The sequence below is a fragment of the Stegastes partitus genome, unplaced genomic scaffold, assembly GCF_000690725.1.
Source record: "Stegastes partitus isolate 25-593 unplaced genomic scaffold, Stegastes_partitus-1.0.2 Scaffold1200, whole genome shotgun sequence".
In the NCBI taxonomy this organism is placed as follows: domain Eukaryota; kingdom Metazoa; phylum Chordata; class Actinopteri; family Pomacentridae; genus Stegastes; species Stegastes partitus.
Genome location: NW_007578931.1, coordinates 222,302 through 242,324, shown reverse-complemented (window position 1 = coordinate 242,324; position 20,023 = coordinate 222,302). Strand labels below are relative to the sequence as shown.

Here is a 20,023-nt window from a genome sequence, read left to right as displayed (position 1 = left end):
AATTTAAAAGTGGAGAGATTTTTTTTTTTTCTCCCCCCCCTGCGCTGTCAGGCGGGAGGCGAGGCGGTGATCTCTGCAGGTGGGTGGCGTGGCCTCCTTTCAGCATCAACACGACTTTTTCATCTGAACTCTTATGAGGTAGGTCACACCGCCGATGTTTCAGAGTGTATTCAGGTCAGGGGATACTGGAAAGCCCCCCCCCCCCTCCTCCCCAGTGCTATTGGGACGGGTCTAATCTAGTCTGGATGCATTACGGGATGGAGGGAAGAGCGAGCGACACACTCCAGTCGATGACGATGGCGCAGAGCAAACGGTGGTTAATCCTATGTACTGTGGCATCTGGCCATCTGGGCTCAGGAGGATTTATGGAGCGCTGGAGGCCAGAGGGGAGCAGATCAAATATACATGATACGGCACAATTAAGACGACGCCGCGACTCCGGCTGCACGAAAACATAACGGACCCGGCAGTTCTTCTCAAGAATTTAAACTTAAAACGGAATTATAGGACTGATTAATGCAGGATAGTAAGAACTGAGTTTACTTTTACAGATTTGTTTATGTTGTTAACGTTATAATGGTGAACTTTCCCCACTGTGGGATCAATAAAGTTTATCTTTATCTTTATAAACTCATGTGATTAAAAAGAATACGGCTGCTTTCTTAGTGGTTAACTCACTGACTAATGTTTAGCTTCACACAACTTCTAAATCAGTACAATCATGTCGCAGATTTCCTCCTTGGAAACATTACATTAAGGTGGATTTTAGAAACTGTCATTGGTTCTGAAGGTGGCTAGCATTCGCCGACCGTAGCGTTATTTTGTTCAGACAATTTGAGCTGCATCTTGTTCTGTCTGATGATTAATCCTCTGAACCCCAAAAACCTCCCGTTGGGCTTGAAAGGCTTGTTGTCTCTAAAGAAACTCCAAAGTTGCACTCTTTAGCAGCCACAACTCATCTGTGGCACACTGTCCTATCAGGAAACGAAACCAAATCTACTGGTAAAATCCTGATATTTCGTCAAAAACAAACAAAATAAACAGATTCTTTGGCTCAACTGAGAAGCCGTTGATGAAAACCAGCAGTCACAGAATGAAAAGTCTTCTCTGGTTGAAATGTAGGCGGCGTTTCCACAGAGCAAAGAAGAGACAAGCAGAGAAACTGAAGATCATTAAAACGTTTCTGTAGTTCGTAGAGTCACCGTTGTTTTGTTGGTAACCACTGTGGACACGTGGACAAATGTTGGACATGCTGATTCCAGATCGTTTTATTTTTGTGAAGTAAATAATCAAAGAAATGGAGTTTACTCTGTGTTTTCATCTTAGTTCTGTTTGCATGATGGTTCAGGACTTTATAACGCAGTAAAGAAATGAGCCCATGTTGAGGAGAAACGTTGAGGTTCAGAGGATTAAAACACAAGAACTATGACTCATACAAAGTGTTCCTCTGTAGGCGCCCCAGATGTTCTGACAGATGTGGAGATTTAATGTCATTAAGTTAGACGAGGTTGCACCACAAAAAGTATTTTTACACGAGTAGCTTGTGACTAGATACTGAAGCTAATGTTAGCTTCCTTAATGAAGACAATATGGAGTTTGATCATCTGACCTTTAATACTTCAGTTTAAACCATCAAGACTTACATCATATATCAACAAAGTATGAAGTAAGTTCTGATGGTTGTTATCGCGATAACGTTTGACTTTAAGGGTGAATAATGTTAGCTGAGTTAGCTTAGCATAATCAGGTATTTCCCGCTCATTTTCAACTGTTATGACTCCTACATACAGTGCCTGTAAAAAGTATTCACCTCTCTTGGAAGTCTTCCCCGTTTATCGCTTTTCAACATTGTGGTCACTTAAATCGTCTCTTTGAACAAGAACTCACCAAAAAGACTCTCATGTCAACGTGGAGGCAGATTTCTACAAAGTAAGTATCAAATGATTAAAAACATAAATGCTTTTATAAGCACTGACTGGCTGTAGCTACACTATGAACACTAAAGAGCACTCTGAGAACTCTGTGAGAAGGTTGTTAAAAAGCACAAGTCAGGGGATGATTCAAGATAATTTCTCATCACTGAACATCTCTGGAGTCCAGTTAAATCCATCAACAAGAAATGGAAGGAAGATGGAACATGAGTAGATCTGACTAGAGCAGGACGTCCTCAGAAACTGAGTGACTGAGCAAGAAGGAGACTAGTGAAGGAGGCCACCAAGACATCGATGACTCCTCTGAAGGAGTTACCAGCTTCAGCAGCTGAGATGTTAGAGACTGTTGATACAACAACTGTTGTCTGTTCTTCACCATCAAAGCTTTATGGGAGACAAAGAGAAAGACTTTGTTGGAAAAAGTTCAGATTAAATCTGGACTAGAGTTCACCAGAAGACATGTGGAGACTCTGAAGTCACCTGGAAGAAGGTTCTTTGGTCTGAGGAGACCAAGAGCTTTTTGTCCATCAGACTAGATGCTATGTTTGGTGGAAAACAAACACACCATCCCCACTGTGAAGCACGGTGGTGGCAGCATCATGAGGTGCAGATGCCAAATTAAACTAACTTGGATTCAATATTGAATAAAAGGGGGAAGAGAAGGTGAATGCTTTTTTGGAGGCACTGTACTTGGACACATTTATCTGTGTATGTAGATGTAAATAAAACAAAGTGATACTTGCATTAAGTCGTCTGTTGCGCCTGTTAAACTGTATATTTTCTAGGTTGAGTGACTCGTCGTCATTGCTCTTGATCCAGCAGCATTATAAATGTTTACCTTGTTTTCGTTAAGTAAGTTATTTATTTGTTTGTAGGTAGCTAACTGTTGGTAAGAAACACTTTACAGCTGAAGTTAGTTGGCCGGCCTGTGATGCATGTTTACTGGCAAACAGACAACACTTTAGTTTGTGGTTTGGCTGAGTCACAACACATGTTGATAGCAATTATTTATGGAGTTTACGCTTTGATCGGCTCGAACCCAGCGGCAACGAGAAACCCCCTTTGAGTGCTCATTAAGTCAGATGTGGGTTTACATTGTAACATGAAGACTTTTATTGCAAATAATACGGATTCGATAAAAGGGACTTGTTAATACCATTATTCAAAATAATCAACATCCAGTACATTTCATATGTATGAATACTAGCATGGTCGTAACTGCTCAGACAAGCAACCAACAGAAGTCCAGACTGTCACCATTGTGCCACAATACTCATCATGACTCTGAACAGCAGTTGTTTTTTTTTTTTTTATCATCAGCAAAGTTGATCGAAAGAAACCACAAACAAACACGGCCTGGTGATCTGTAGGAGGTATGTATTTTTAGACCAGGTTTATGAACCAAACGTTTGGAGGAAAAAGAAAAAACAAAACAAAAAAAAAAAAACCCGGCTTCCATTCATTAGAAAGTATGAATATCTGTAAAATGGCCACCTCAAAAACACAGGTTAACTTGGACATGCAGCACAACCATACTCTCTGCACATCGTCAAACACTCAAAGTGTGTGAAAACTATGACTACACACTGGCTCTAAAGATCAAAAGGTTTCCTATATTCTCCAAATATACACACATTGATTCTGTTCTATAATACTGTTATATTGGTTCACACCCTCTCTGGTTCAAAAAGTAGGTAATTTGATTTGCAAACATTGTTCTTTTTAATGTACTTAAATCAACGACAGTGATGGCATCTAAATGAACCCGACAACATTATAAACTATGCCACACTGAGCCTCATTCAAATAAATGTCACATATCCAGTGTTACATGTTTCAAATGTGTTTTTTTTTTTGTTTTTTTTGTTGGTTTTTTTTTTTTAATACATCGTTTTTCATAAAGGAAGAGAATAAATATACTTCTGACTCAATTTCATTATACCTTAACATTTAAACAAGATCATACGGTGCAGTATTTTCAGAATTCGTAAAACAAAAAAAAAAAAAATGAGAACAATTTCAGTACAAAAAGAAAAAGAAAAAAAAAAAAGAGTTTAGCAGACCTTAAAAACAAATCACCACAGAAATAATAACAGCGTTTGTGCTTTAAGTCTTTTTATCTGGGATGGCTATTTTTCTGTATAGAGTTGCAGTTTCCAGATCACGGCGGGGCGACGCACACTCGGGTCGACCCGCTCCACAAATACTGCATCAGACGCTTATGTTTGAAAATACCTGCGAGAGACGTCGGTTGGATTTCATTGAATATCATAATAATAATAATAACAACGCCTAATTGGAACGGCTAATGGCTGATGAACATTCAGTCAGACGGATGGTTGGATCTTACTGAGAGCTTCTGGAAGAGTCCTTCTGAAGGAGGGAAATTTAATGTCTATGGTACTATTAAGGCATTACAGTACAGTATCTCTGCTTCAGCTGAGAATCCAAGATACCCGAGGATGAATATGCCAAAACAAAGCAAAACACTGGTTTGGAGCCTTGATATGCTTAATTTCAGGGGAAGGGAAAAAAAAGTCACAGGTTCTCCCATTAAACTCGTGATTTAATTTGCTCCGATCGTCTGTTTGTTGAACTCGCTCATCTTGGAGGAGCCGTTAGCACCTTAGGGCCACGTCCGCGGCGATGAGCGTGTTTGTGAGTTTTTTATCTCTCATAATTAACACGAGACGGACCGAGTCGAAGCAGGTTTAATTACTGTACTATTTTTTTGTAGATTATGTACTTAAGCAAACGTGTTTGGGGAGGAAGGCTTCGGCTCTCTGGGAACGACCGAGTAGGTTTTTATTTACTGTGTTTAAGGATCCTTTATCGACGTCGGGTGGCCAAACACAACCTCCAAACGAGCTTCAGACTCTTTGTTGTGACATTCGTGGACTCGCTGAGAAAAAGAACCGAGAGCATACTGGAGCATTTTATTATTTTTCAAGGAAGAGAATGTAAACACAGGGCAGCGATGTTCCTCCCTTCGTACTGTACAAAGTCGCGTTAACGCTCTTGGTCGGATGAGAAAAGCTGGTCCCACTTCAAAACAAAAGCCTACACTATAAGAAATCAAAGATACGATACGGTATATTTTGCTACTTTGACGGCCGCCCGATCGAAGCTGCTTCGGCGGGCGTGGCAACCGATGGACCTATTTCAGAACACAACAAAGCACACCTTCAACACTGTTCATCCATCTATTGAGTAATCATGACAACACAGGTCCTGAAAAAGCCCGGCCTTTTTTGTTCTTTTGTTTGTTTTTTTTATATATTTTTTTTATTTTTTCTGTATTTTTTAAGCACACTCCATAATCAAAATTTGTATTGTTAGGAATCTAAATGTCTGTCCTTTGTTCAGCAGCCCATAATACATTCAATACAACATTGGAATGATAATTTTGTGTACTGAGAGACTTGGCACAATTGCTTCTTTTTAGCCATGTACAAAAAAAAAACAACCAAAAAACAAAAAAACAAAAACGGATGATAATGTCAATTTTTGCACCAATCGCCTCGCAGGGAAAGAGATGCATGAAAGTAAGTGGAGGTTTCAGGAGGGGGGCTGTTGATATGATTGGAGGTGGGGGTGGGGGGGTGAGCACTGATTCACAAGGCGGTCAATCAATCAGGAAATAAAAACAACATAAGAGAGACGAAATAATAATAATAATAAAAAAACATCATAGTATTTACATGAGAGAGAGAGAGAGAGAGAGAAGAAAAGAAAAGAAAAGAAAAAAAGAAAAGATTTCCCCACACAAACTGATTATTTTCCCACCACAGCTTCTCAACAAACTGTACCAGATTGGATTCCAGCCATCAGCAATGTCAAAAAGGACTCATAAATGCTCTCGACAGTCATTGTGTCCGGCTTGGCCTCCGCTAGTAGACGCTGATGAAGGAGGAGAGCGCCAGGACCAGGTACCGGCAGGCCAGCGGGACGTTGGCGCTCCCCGTGCTCCCATAGGGTGCAGTGTTGGGCGCTGTGGGCAGGAAACAAGAGAAGCTCTGATTAGTTGTGATTGCGCTTTTCACTCCGCCGAAACCCACCATTTCGCAAACCCTGCAGTGGTGCTTTTCAAATGAGGCCGCGGAAGTGGCAATTACTGCCGCCGCCGCCGCTGATTTCGGTCGGTCGGTAAGATCACGAAGCACTTGAGGAACGGCGCCGTAAACACCGCGGCGCCGTCTGTACGGTTGGGGAAGACACATTTCTACTGTTTTACATATTTCATACATTAACTGAAGGTTTTGTCTCTCAGCCAGTTTTGTTTGCATCCGTCCGACCCGGAGGCCTCGGACTGAGCAGGTCCGATCCCACACATGTAACATCTGCGGCGGCCTCATTAGCGGAGGAGTTTACTCGCTTTGTTCCCTCTGCTGGGAAGAAGCTGAGAGACCAACTTTCCTGTATGTATGCACACATTGTTTACTGCGATAAATAACATCCTCAGCTACAGTCAATGCTTCACGCAGCTCTCGTGTCCACGTTTACTAAGTTATTGAGAGAAACAAAACAGAGTCGGCTGATTCCGATCGAGGACAAAGTTGCAGCAGCGACGCTTCAAATTTTCTAAAAGCTTCACACTCATCTTCCACCTGACAGCGCAGAACATCTATTCAATCACCACCGTTTCAAGGTGAGAACTCAAGATTAGTGTCACAAATCCAGTGTTCGCACTCGGCGAGCTCACTCTGTCCAACAGCGAGGGGTCGAACTGATTTTTTCCTTTAATTTGTCACCTGTCTGACTGCTTTTTATAGTTACAGTCGGTCTGGTGCTGCTGCTGGTGATACGGTTTCATCAATGGATGGATAAAACGACTTTGGTTTGCTGATGTTCAATAATGGAGAGGCTGCTGACAGCAGTGTTGTTGATTGTAGTTTGATTTAAAGGTGTGACCAGAAGGCATGAACCTCCTCAGAGTCTCTGTCATGGTCCTGTTACTGCTAAACTCCCACAATGCTCTCTGCTGCCAACATGAACGCCTCCTCTGGTCTCTACTGGATTAAACAGGAAGAGGCTCCACCTGGATAGTCGGCAACATTATCAATCAATAACCAATCAATGCTTCAAACTAAACACAGTAGCATTTATTCTACATGTTGATTTAATTGTTTTTAACCTCAGATACACGACATTCACCATAAAAGCCCCTCGATTATAGGATTGCTACGCCAGCATAAACTCTGCCTGGAACCTATTAACCCGGTCATGGTCCCGTTGCTCGCTGAACTCCCACAATGCTCTCTGCTGTCAACATGAAACCCACCTGGTGGCTCAACCAGGCAACTACAGCTCATCTACATTTTCTGTCATGCATGACCTTCTTCTTCTTCATCCTAATATGTTAAAACAGTTTTGACCGGTTATATTATTAACCACAATTAAGTGAATAAAAGTTAATCATTTAATTCTTTAAACCAAAGAGAACTCTATTACATGAAGTAGATGTAGGATGAGCTCATCAAACAGGTACAAAAACAGACTCCTGCATACTGTCTAACTTCCATGCATCCATTATCTATACACCACTCTAGGGTCGTGGGGGGCTGGAGTCTATCCCAGCTGACTCAGGGTGAAGGCAGGTTCACCTGGACAGGTAACCAGTCTATCACAGGGCTACACTTAGAGACAGACAACCAAGCACACTCACATTCACACCTACGGACAATTTAGAATCACCAATTAACCTCAACATGTTTCTGGACTGTGGGAGGAAGTCGGAGAACCTGGAGAGAACCCACGCTGCACGGGGAGAACATGGAGACGCCACGCAGAAAGATCCCGGTGCTCCCACCGGGACGTGAACCAGCGACCTTCTACCTGCGAGGCAATGGTGCTAACCACCGAGCCACCTTGTAGCCCTACTGTCTGTCTTGCGAACAGAAATGTATTAATGCAATGTTTTGGTCATAAATGTTAAAATAAAACTGAGCATCACATCCCCATCCACAACCTCTGATAACAGTACATTAGCTCCTGTTTTTAGATGTTGTTGTGGCCCAAATGTGTTTGTCGCTGCTGTTTTGTTGCAGGTTTTTTAGTAATTTTCAGTAAAAGTGGGAATAAATGTACTAGAGCTAGATCAATACATGTCAGTGTTGTTATTATTTGCATTTATTTCATCTGATATTTGCCTTTTCATTGAATATATTACAGAAAAAGATGTTTGGGGTGGTATAGAAATATAATTTTCTTACAAAACTCTCTGCAGCACATGTAGCAGAGCAGACAGCAGTGCGGAGTCGAGCGGTGTTTTCACGCTAACAGTGCAGTTTTCACTTTTAAAATAAAAATCTACTTTCGTCCATCTCATCTATTTCTAGCCGGATGTCAAAACACTTATTCCCAATTTCCCCTCTTTCATATCGGTGGTCCGAAAAAAAGCCACGAGCGCAGAGGAGAGCAGCCGAGGGCTACACAAGGTCCTTTCTTCCACTGTTATTGAAGGAGGCTTTGTTTTGTGCTGTTTGTGTTGCTCCGGCCAGCGGACAGCCACAGTAATATGAACAGGTCTCTCTGGAGAGCTGTGTCAGGCGGCCGAGGGGTGGAGGGCAGCCTCACATTCGGGGGGGTGGCGTCGCACTCTTTTAGCTCGCAGCTCAATAAAGCGCACGTCGCAGGTTACAAAACATGCACTCCATCAGCGCGCGCGTCTACCTGCGTGTACGGGTCACATGCATGCCTGCACACGCTGAGAAAACACACACAGCCAGGCAGCGCAAACAGGCCGGGCTCCACCAGGGGAAATCATGTGGTGCACAGCCCACATCAGCAGGGTGCCTCTATTTACACCACCATGTAATTAGTGCACAATGTAGCTGCTCTGATGTGGACCTCACGTTGCACCGGCGACATGTATGTGTGTCTCTCCGAGGTTAGAAATAGCTCACAGATGCACGTTTTTATTTATTTATTTTTTTCCCTCAGCGGAAGATTGTCGCCCCACTGAGCGTCGTGTATTTATTCAATAAGAACCTGTGCTGGTTGTCATTAGCGTGGATGTGATTGCCGGCGTGTTAAAATAAATACAATGACGCAGAGGTTGATGTTCTTTTTGTTGTTGTTGTTGTTGTTTTTTTTATAATAGCTTGTTGGTGACAATTTTCACCCACGGAGAGGAAAAAAAAAAAAAAGAGAGAGACATCCCATTATCGCCATGCTCCGCTCTCACCTGATATTTTGGAGCATTATTTGTCAGCTGTTAGAGCCGGAGTGAGAAGGGTTAACCGGCGAACAGAGGAGCACAAACGGGTGCAGATTTTGATGATGCACGCGTTAGAGCGGCGGCCGGCGTGAACCGCAGAACCTCTCGTCTTTCTCCTTGTCTCTGCCTTTTTCTATCTTTGTCTCCCCTTTGTATCCCTCCTCTCTCTCTCTCTCTCTCTCTCTCCTGCTATCCAAAGTACAGGATAATGACACAGTTTTCCTGGGCTGCGAGAGCGAGCCGAGAAACGGTAACCATGGCAACAGCTCCTGTCCTGCTCAGCCGGCCCACTGCTGCCTGAGTGCGCTGCATTGTGCTAGCCGCGCTAGCAGAACCGTTTGGGGTGTGTGTGTGTGTTTGTGCCGTGTTGTGCGACGGCAGTAGGTGGTGGTGGGGGGGGAATAGGCAGATGTCACTATTTCCATTCTTCGGTTTCAGCCTCGGCCGAGCCGCTGCTGCAGTAATCACATTAATATCTCGTACAAGAAGTGCTCGGATGATGCAGAGGTTCAAGGAGCTCACGGAGTAATTACGGGATCGCTGCTATGACTAATGTTGACGGGGCTGCAGAGCCAAACAAAGAGCCCCTCAGTTGTTCAGGAGGAGCGTTAAGTGACGTCGGGGTGCAGCCTGCCTCCTCACGCTGTTTGATTTTGGGCTTGTTTAATATCTCCCCGTGTCACTGCGAGAAGCGCGGCCCTCCATTGTTTTGACTGTGTGGGCTGTAACTTGCCATTTTAATTAACTCCCCAACCAGGAACTGCCTGCAACACCATTACTCTGCTTATTAACATGAAGGGAATAGAAGGAGGGAAGATACAGACGGAAAGCGAGCGGCGAGGAAAGACAGATACGAGAAGGAGGGCGAATCAAAAGAAGAGAGGCGAGAAGAAGAAAAAAAAAAAAGACAGTGATTGAAAGTAGTGCGAGAACGAGGCTGCAGCGGCGGACAGGAGCGAGCGAGCGAGATGGGGGGGGGGTTGACTGAGCTCTTCCTCTTTGGGGTTTGAATTTAATTGCCATGTACATCAGCAGCAAGCTACAATGAAGTACCAGAATCCCAGACAATATATCATAGAGAAACCAACAATGTCAAGACGCGCAAAGACAAGCAGCGCTCCAAAGGGAGAGGAGCCGAGGAGATAAGTGGAGATGAAAGCGATACGCTTCAATTACTGTTTTGCAACAGAATTGAAATGAAAAACTAAAGCCTCCCCAGCTCTACCCGGAGTCACATGAAAATAACAATCCCTGCTTCTCTGCTCTGACGCTGGACTGGAGCCATTAGCTTTAAATAGTGTGCTGGAGGAAGAGCCACACTCGCTCTCCTCTCCAGCGCCTTCCCTCCCCCTTATCCTCCCGAATCTCCATCGACAGCAGTTTTTTTTTCACCCACATATCATATGCACAACAAATGCTAAGGCCCTGAACCTCAGTCACTGTTGACACAGATAATGAATCATACTGAAATATGCAACAGTGACACTCAATGCAGGCTTTGTGTTGAGTACCATCTCGAGTGTTGCACTGCGATGTAATTCACTGGAATATCATTATTGAATACTGTGCACTCCTTTCCCTTCCTCTTTTCAGCCCCTTAGCCGGCGCTCCATTCAGAAATACTCCGTCCTGCGGCTCGCCTGCCGTCGGCTTCATACGTGCTCCACAATGCGCACGTTAAATTGAGAGAAGCAACAAGAAAAGAGAAAAAAAATACATATCTGGGGTGTGTTTGTGCGTTGGATTATGTCTCCGATTCATTTATTTGTCATTTAGCGGGTGATTCATCCCTGGAGTTGTTCGTATCCTCCAAAGCAGGCTGTCACCAGCGGCGCTCAGGCGGCAGCCAGCCAGGCAGCATCCCAATCCCCCCGAGGACAGGGCTTCAGAGACGGGCTCCTCTGAACAGGACTGGGGGAGGGGTTCGGTGTCCTTGACCATCAATCAGTGGCCTCTGGTCCTCCCCCCCACGGCTCCCCAGAGAGAGCCCACATGAGACACTCCTGAGCCAGAACTGATCCTGTACACACCATGCTGTAAATCGGGCTAAATCCCCCTACATGCAGGTTCACAGCAGCCACCGAGGGTGTCTTTAACACAGTGCACCAAACACTAAGAGCTGGTTTTTTTTATTTTTTCCGGGCTGCTGTTTGGTAAATGGAATATCATGCGAGGCTCATGACGTGTGATGAGGGGACGCCACGCCTTCAAAGAGCGAGCTCGTCGTCAAGCTCCTTAAAGACGTTTCCATGCCTGACCTTGCTTCAATCCACTGACAGTAAACACCCGCTGGTACCTTCTTGCCGTATTGAGTTGAATTGACTCCCTGATCCATTTCTCTCTTTGTTCACCGCACACATGCTGATGCAGCTATTTTTAACCTTGGACATGTGACATTCACCTACAGCAGCTCGGCTACATCAGACACTGGATCATAGAAATGCAGCGTGAGTTGACTCTGAATGCTGGTTGGAGGTCATGAACCATCACAGAAGCCTTTGTCATGATGCTGGTCACCAGTTAAACTCCCACAATGCTCTCTGCTTGTCAACATGAACCGACAGTAAACAGCACGAGGCTGCAGATAATCTACATCTACTGACATGCACGACCTTCTTCTTCTTCTTCTGCCTTGCTGTTAATACATTAACACTAATTAACCAACAGATTGTTAATCATTAACACCTCTAATTCCAACCAGTTCCTCACTAAACAAAACCAAAAGCATTCCAGCTGCTGTTTGGTAAACAGAAGATCATGCAAAGCTCATGACGTGTAATCAGAGACATCTTCTGTTGCTTCACGGTCCTCCACATGACGACCTTTAGAGAAGGTGATCAATACATGAGCTGTGGTTGGAGCTCGTTAACCTCCACAAAAGTCTTTGTCATGATGAGCCTTTTCTGGTCGTAAACAGTAAGAAGCTACAGATATCTGCAATGCATGTGTTAAATCATTAATGGTGATTACTCTACTACTTGTTAATCATTTAACCAAACCTCTAGTAAAACAAACCATGCATGACCTCTCTTCCTACCTTATAGGTTAATATATGAAGAGTTCATTTGCAAGAACAGATAACTCCATTTTTTTTTCAGAAAACTTGTTTTTTTGTTGTTTCCTTGAGATAAAATCAATCAACCTAAAGTTGACTCAGTAGAAATGAAATGACAAAAACAGAGATAACTAAAGTTTGATTGATGTTGTCTCGGGTAGATGATGGAGAAGTGGGTTTTCTGAAGGTTTGTGAAGACGGAGTTTTCTGTTTTTGCAAATGAACTCTTCATATTTTTAATTAATTTATATGTTAACGTAATTAATCCATTAAATAGCCGTTTCTTTCTCCAGCTGCTGTTTGGTAAATGGAATATCATGCAGCGTACAAGTCCTTTAAAGAAGATAGACCTGTTTAACCTCCACAGAAGTCTCTGTCATGGTGCCCACTGCTAGATAAAGTCCCACAGCGTTCTCTGCTTGCTAACAGGAAGTGCTCATAGTTCGATACAGTAAGAGGCTACAGAAAATCTCCACTATATTATCTGACGTGCATGACCTTCTTCTTTTTCTGGCTAACATATTTTTAATCAGGTAAATTAATTGTTAGTCATGAGCATCACTTATTTCCACCAACACCTTACTCCTCATCCACAACCTCTGACGCTACCACATTGTCCACATGTAGCAGGTATCTCACAAAACAAAGATATGTTTCTACGATGTGGCCTGTCATCCACACGAAGGCAACGATTCTTTCAAAAACCTCCGACCAAAGTGAACATTTGCGAACCCTCCATTTATGCGTCTGCATGTGGACGTCAATAACCAGGTTTTAGGTTTCCAAACGTCACTGCATGCGACAAAATATGTTCTTACGTCACATATGCAACTTGCGTTTACATTTGGAAACAGCGTGGACGCCCTCAGAACTGTGTTGGCGTTTGTCCAGGCCCAGATAACGCTCCATGTACAAGAACACAGGCGAAGGACGACGTTAAGGATGGTTGTCTTACGATGTCCAGAGATGGAAGCTCACTCTGATTGGATAGGATGTGGGGAACCCTCATCTAAAGGTCATCTAAAGCCCTCGAAAGGTTTGGCAGGTTATGAATGTGCTCAACAACACACTTGTGCGGTTAGGTGTGGATGGATTGTTTTTCTAAAAACGAGATGATGTGTAGGGGGGAGGATGTTCGATTTTATAAAAACCCTACTACGTGTGATCAAGGCCTACCATTAGCTCCAGTGTTTAGACGCTGCATGTTCTGGCCTGAACGTCTTGTCGCTGCTGCAGGTTCACTAACATCAGTGAAAATGTAAATTCACTTAGCAGAGCTCGACCAATACACAGGATAATACGATTCCATGCAGAAATGGATGTTCGGGGTAGAATTGTAGTGTATCGGGCTCCATTGTTTACCCTCAGCCCGGTCCCTGAAGCCACCTACATGCCGGTGGAGTCTTCAACATGGTGCAGCAGACGGTGAAAGCGTTCCAGCCGCCGTTTGCTAAATGGAATATCATGCAAAGCTCATGCCTTGTGATGAGGGAATGCCACGCCTTCAAAGAGTGTTGCTCCGCTTCACGGTCCTCCACACAGCCAGCGAGTGCAGGCGCTTTAAAGAAGGCGATCAAGACATTTTCCATGCCTTACCTCACTTCAATCCCCTGACAGTGAAATGCTCTGGTCCCCCTCCACCATTCATCTCGCACCCTCTCGCCTGTAGCTGCCATATTGAGTCGGTGCACAATTGACTCGCCGACCCATCAGCTCATTCATCCATTTCTGTCTGCGTTCCTTCTGTTCTCTTCTTCTTCTTCTGCTATTTTTTTTTTACAAGCAAAATGTTCATCACAGATATGATGTTAGAAACTCATCACCTCCGTGTCCCGCTGTGATCATCACACACCGCTGCTCCACAGAGCCCTCATTCACAGAGACCTTCGAGCTCATTAGCCCCACCAATCATTTGCATTAGCGCTAGTAATGAAAAGCCTCCATTAATAAGATGGCCTTCAGAGATCATTTACCCTCCTCCGCCTCCCAGCGCCGCCGTATCCTCACCCCTCTGCCTCCCCTCTGCCTCCCCGCTACCTCCCGCTACCTGCCGGTTATCAACACCCAGCAGAACGGGCCCGGCTCTAATAGCTGCTCTCAGCGTCGGTATCTGGCTGCAGAGCGAATGAGCAGGAGACGGGTCACCTGATAGCCGGCTGAGTGAGCTGGGGGCTCTCGATTGCAGGCAGGCTCTGGCCTTCAGCTTGACTTAATCAACACCTCTGTGGGGTATCTGGACACTTAAGAGAGCCCTCAGCACCGCGTGAGCTGGAGGAAGGAATCCCGACAGAGGAGACACTTCCGCCGCTCTCCACACAGATACTGTTCTTTTTCTTTATCGATCCACGTCTCCTCTCTCTCTCCTGCTCCTCCTCTACGCTGTGCATCCCTCTTCATGTGGACGGATTGTTTGTGAGAATCCAACGGCTCCGAGTGACCTCAACGTATGTTTATTGCACCTTTCTACTCAAGGACATGCTTTATGCAGGAAATCAATGAGCTTGCAAATGATGTACTTTATATGCACGGCTGATGGATAAATCTCCATTTTTTAAAAATGTTTTATGAATTTTCCCTTGTAGGTTTTTTTTTTTTTTTAATGTGCTAAATCTGGAGGGTAAATTCACATCAGCATGTTGTGGGAATAAACAAAGAAGCGCGGTACAGTGTGGATTGATAGTTTAAGCGAGCGTTTTTAATCACAGCATTTCCAAAAGCGTAATTACTCCATGACTTTGGCTGCTTCCACTAAATCTGTTTAATGTGAGAGGCTTAATAAAATGCACAGGGACACAAACAAATGGCGTCAGCATGTAGTAAGTTCACGAAGCCTCATTGTCTCTTTAATAATCTCTCTTTCATGTTGGGGTCTCAACTCCTGCTCTCTAATAATTCCCCCGTTTCTCGCTCACTTTTTTTTTTTTAATGTTTATCAGGGTTTTATTTCTGCTGCTGCAGGATTTCAGCTGAGTCAGCCGCTGCTTAGCTCCCAGCACCCCCGTGATGACAGCGACAATCTGGCCGGTTATGAGGAATGTCTTACAACCAGCCGCCTCCACCTGCACCTCCACGAGCTGCTCCATCAATACGGGCCGATAGCATCTGATCTGCAACCAGGAGGCAACCCTCTCCGTTCCAACCATCTCCTTCACCTGTAGCCGCCTAAAATAGCAATTCCCTGCCGTTGTGTATGTGGGATTATGATAAGACAGCTCTCTTTTATCAATTTCCATTACGGTGCTGATAACACAGCAGGGCTGCATGTAGAGGGTTAAGTGCATTTTCTTCTTGATGGATATAAGATAAGTTTATCGCTGCAGACTGCCTGGTTATCACAGTTCACCTGGGGCTAGTCGGACCTGACTGGAATTTGCTCACGCTGAGCATCTCTGCACAAGCACACGAGCCTGCAGCCAGAATTTGCTCAGGACGGTCGTACTGTATGCAGAGCGATCCATATTTTTTGTTCATATTTACCTACCCTGAGCTGTTAATTGATTTCCCTCGGATCAATTCGGCGGTTTACAGAAATTGTTGGACCAAAAAGGGCCGAATCAATTGCCGAGTGATTAGCATGTGCAGTGGATTACTTCAAGCTGAGGCGGCGCATAAGATCCGAGGCTGAGTGGACGGCGAGGCGACGGAGGCGCGCGCCGTATGTTTACGTTAATTATTGCTAACTCAAAGTCTGCCTTAAGTAGCGGACGCCCACAGGCGGTGTGAGTGTCACACATGAAATATTCCTTTATTACGCCAAGACGGGACCCGAGGCGGCGAGCGCACTCCGGTCGCCTTCTCCCCGCCTTGTTGCCGGCTGCCTGCGGGAGGCTCAGATAAAAGCTATAGTGTCCTGAAGTGAGCGCCATTGATTCTGAAGGGGATTTTGTGCAGCGGTTTGAGGCCGCGCGAACACAACGCCCAACTCGGCCCGGTTTCTGTGAGACGCGATAACAATTTCTCATTCACTCGCTGAGGGATCTACTTAACGGTTCAAGGTCTCAGAAGTGGATAGAAACATTCACAACCTCCCGGCGTCTCCGGCCGCAGCCCAGCGGACAATGAGAGCAACCAAACAAAACAGAGTCCTAATGCTGCTTACACGACCCTCTTGACACGTGCAGCTCTGGGAGGCTGCAGCCCGGAATGAGAATGAATCCCTTTTATACTGAAACTAGAAAACTAATTGTGGGGCTGTTAATTAATTCTTAATAGCCTCCGTCTGTCCTCCTGAAGATGGGCTGCACTAAAAAGGCTAAAAACCAAGTCGCTAATGTCAGCGGCAGTTAATCTGGGGACTGTATTTAAGGAGGAAATTTGGAAGCGAACTCGATGCTCTCCTGACATCTCCGTATGTTCGCTGCAGATGGGAAACATGGAGCTGATGAACGCAGTGGAAGATCTTTTTTTTTTGTGTACATGAACTGTCCTTGAGTTGCTGTTACGATTAAGGCTTATTTAGCTGTGTAGTAAATATGTACAACACTCTATTGGACGTGTAAATGCAGCTTTTAAAACATCAAAAAAATGCACACAACTAACACCTGAATAATAAATCAAAGTAAAAGATTTATGGTGAGATGGGTCCCACGGTCCCTGCAGACCAGGTTTAGTTTCACAAGGCTGATAAGTTGCTTCTTATCAACATAAAAAGCAAACAGTGTGCTGATGGAAACACGACCAGGACCGGATTTATTCAACAACTGCAGAAAAGTTTGATGAAAACGAGCAGCTGTTGAGAAAATGTCGGTCCATCTGCTTTTAGGCCGAAATAGCTGCAAACGCTTACGAAAGAAAAATGTGCAGAAGGTATAAAAACTGAGCGTGTTCAGGACTGCTTGGTGCAGATTGTTGGATTCGTTGGTTATTAATGTGTTGGTAGGGAAACTTTTCAGTACGAGCATCTCGGTTCGGGATATTCTGCGACCATTTTTGTGTTCAGTTTAACACTCGGCATAGTTTTGGTGGACCAACCAGAGCCTCACCCTAACCCTAGGGTATCATAGAAGTCTGCTGTTTGGGAACTCTACGGTTTCTCAGCTAACTACAGCGACGACGGACAAAAGCAGGTGGATTCAACATGAACTGCATGCCGGGTTTGTAGCTGGAGAGTCGCCCACGTCTGCGATGCAGGAATAAAACCGAGCAAACGCAGCTCCGTTCTCCAACAAGTCAGAGCGATAAGAAACTCCACAGGTATGTTAAAGCAGCTGATCTGTTGTTGGGTTTTAAACACCTGCTGAACGTAATGGAGCCTTTTTACCAAACCAGGAAGTCGAATCAGCTCTTTTCTAACAAACACAAGCTGCAGCTGATCCAACATCTGCTGAGTTACTTTTCTAAACGCTGCACCTTCACAGATTTGGTGCATTTTTGTCGTATTTGAGGGAATATCAGCGTGAAGCAAAAAGCCGCAAGTACAGCCCACTTTATTTCTGATTGTCTGAATGTTGCACATTAATGGATTTTTTATTTTTTTTAATTGTATTGTCTTTAATTAATCTGAAGGAATATTTATTCAGATTTATTCCTTTTGCAGCAGCACTGACACGTTACAGAGAGCAAACCAGCTGTTCAGTAAACCAGCGCTTCAAAAAAGGCAGTTTCATGTTTTGTATTCTTGTTTTTGTTGAACAAAAGTGAAAATTCAGCCTAAAAACCAAAGTACAGAACAGTTTCTGTAACAAACGCAGTATTGTGATGTTGTAAATGGTTGAAGTTTGACTGTTAATGTCATGTTTTATTAGTTTTATGCTTTAAAATGGTGACTATAGACAAAACGTAGAGATCCTGAAACAAACGGTGATACCAAAAGATTTGGACGAACTGGTTTAATCTGTCACGATGCAGTGGTTTCATAATGACAACTAGAAGCTACAGCAGCAGCACAAGGCAGAATATGTCCCCGAATATAAAAGTATTTAGCAGCATAAACTAAACTACCTTAATTATGCAAACTGTGACGACAGCATCCTCCTCAGACGGCCACGACTGGCTGCATGCATCTCGAATTGTTCCAAAAATAACAGTTTAGCAGCAGACAAGCCGAGTTCTCGCGACTGTTTTGCAGAAGTGAGCTGTCTGAAGTCGATGACGAGAGCTGTGCAACCCTCCTGAATGTTTAGGCTCCATGAATAAAAGGCAGACGATATCTCCCCACACTGATACGTGTCAGATCCCCCAAAAAGGCCTTATCTGCTCCTCCACATACATCCCTCCACTTCAAATCCACTTTAGCCTTTCCTCTGTAGGCTTATCCTCTCTGCCACACTGACACTATCGACGTGCAACTTTCATGGCTGCATAAATACCAGAACCGACGACGGCGACGCACGCTGCTCTTCGCCTTTGATGCGGGACTCTGAGTCTGAGAGAAGCACTCCGTCTGCCTTTGTGTTCCTGCTTTTTCCCATGAGGTCAAACATTATTGACTGGAATCACTGAGGGGAATGAGTCTGCGTTTACCGACAAATTGGACCGGCGGATTGACCCCCGGTTCAACCCGGCCCCGCGAATATCAATACGTCTGGTAGAACGCGCCCATCTTCGCTCCGTCAGCGAGCAGATGGATCCACATTTACATGCAGCGCTCATCACGGGGTTGACTCACTGTAGCTCGTGACAATGGACGCGAATACGGGAAATGTCATTTCAATTATAGCGCATTCACACCATTAAAGGCAATTATGGCCCAACGTAAAGGGTCAGGAAGTAGCCGCAGAAAAGAGGCTCATGTCATCCGTCCACAAAATAATGATCAAAGTTCCACCAGCAGTTTGAAAACCCTGTTTTATTGGTTAATAAGACCCAGAATCCAATTACTGAGTCCCTCTATCACTGTTAATTTGTCCCTGTATAATGTGCGAGAGAAAGAGGGAACAAAGATTAATTGAATCTGCACTTTTCCATCAAGACTCCTCGCCGTGTTAAAGCACTATTTCCCAGTAAGGCCGTTATCTCGCTCAAGCAAAACACACACCCCCACGCTAAAAATACATCCGACATAAAATACGACGCCGGGACAATAACGCAATCATTCATACTTGTTAGAAACTTTCCCAGATTTAATTAAGCCGACCTGCGAAACCCGCAGCGACAGTTTCACCGCAGATTGTGCATCAGATAACCATCCGCCGCGACGCCTCGCTTCAATCCGGCAGATTCACGCCGTAAATGAATCGCTTTTCACCTTGAAAAATAACAAAACAAAAAAAATCATCAAACTGCAGCTCTTCAGCAGAAAAGATCCCGTCGGTCCATTAAAACACGTCTAATCAGCAGCAAATCAATTAAAACAGACATATAAAAAATAACAAAACACGTCATTTCTCAGGACTCTCCGACTCTCCCTGAACCGTCTGAGTCACCGGCTGGTGTTAAAAACAGGTCACAGCTATATTTGTTATTCACCGTAAAAAGGGATTGGAGGTTTCTGCTGCCTCAGCTCATTTTCTTCGATTTGTTCAACTCAAAATGTTGGATATGTGTAATATCAAGTTTCACTCTGCAGAACTCACCAGAGTTGCTCAGGCAACACAGACTTCCTGGTTCACTCAACTCTGTGTGAGTAGCGCCTGCAAAGATGGATGAAAAAGAACAAAACTCAAAACAAGAGGACGCCCGGTAAAGACAGAACACAGGACTCATTCAGAGCTAACACTGTTAGAAATGAACCGATTAAAAATATATGAACGGATAAGATGAAGGACACAATAATAAGTCTTTGTCTTGATTTTTGTGGCTGAGCGTTGTTAGCTTTAGCTAGCACCATGACAGTCTTCTGTAGCCGCTAACGACCTCCGGCTAACAAGCACCATGAGA

At 44.4% G+C, this 20,023-nt stretch overlaps 1 protein-coding gene across 1 annotated transcript in view; it reads right to left on the bottom strand.

Moving 5' to 3' along the window:
• Positions 1-3,020: 3,020 nt before the first annotated feature.
• negr1 (neuronal growth regulator 1) overlaps positions 3,021-20,023 on the bottom strand; it is a 173,752-nt gene continuing 156,749 nt past the window's right edge. The window contains exons 8-9 of the mRNA XM_008297223.1: positions 19,720-19,776; positions 3,021-5,922 (exon numbers count right to left, since the gene is read on the bottom strand). Coding sequence (XP_008295445.1) covers positions 5,822-5,922; positions 19,720-19,776 — 158 coding nt within the window. The 3' untranslated portion in view covers positions 3,021-5,821. The remainder of the gene's footprint in view (positions 5,923-19,719; positions 19,777-20,023) is intronic.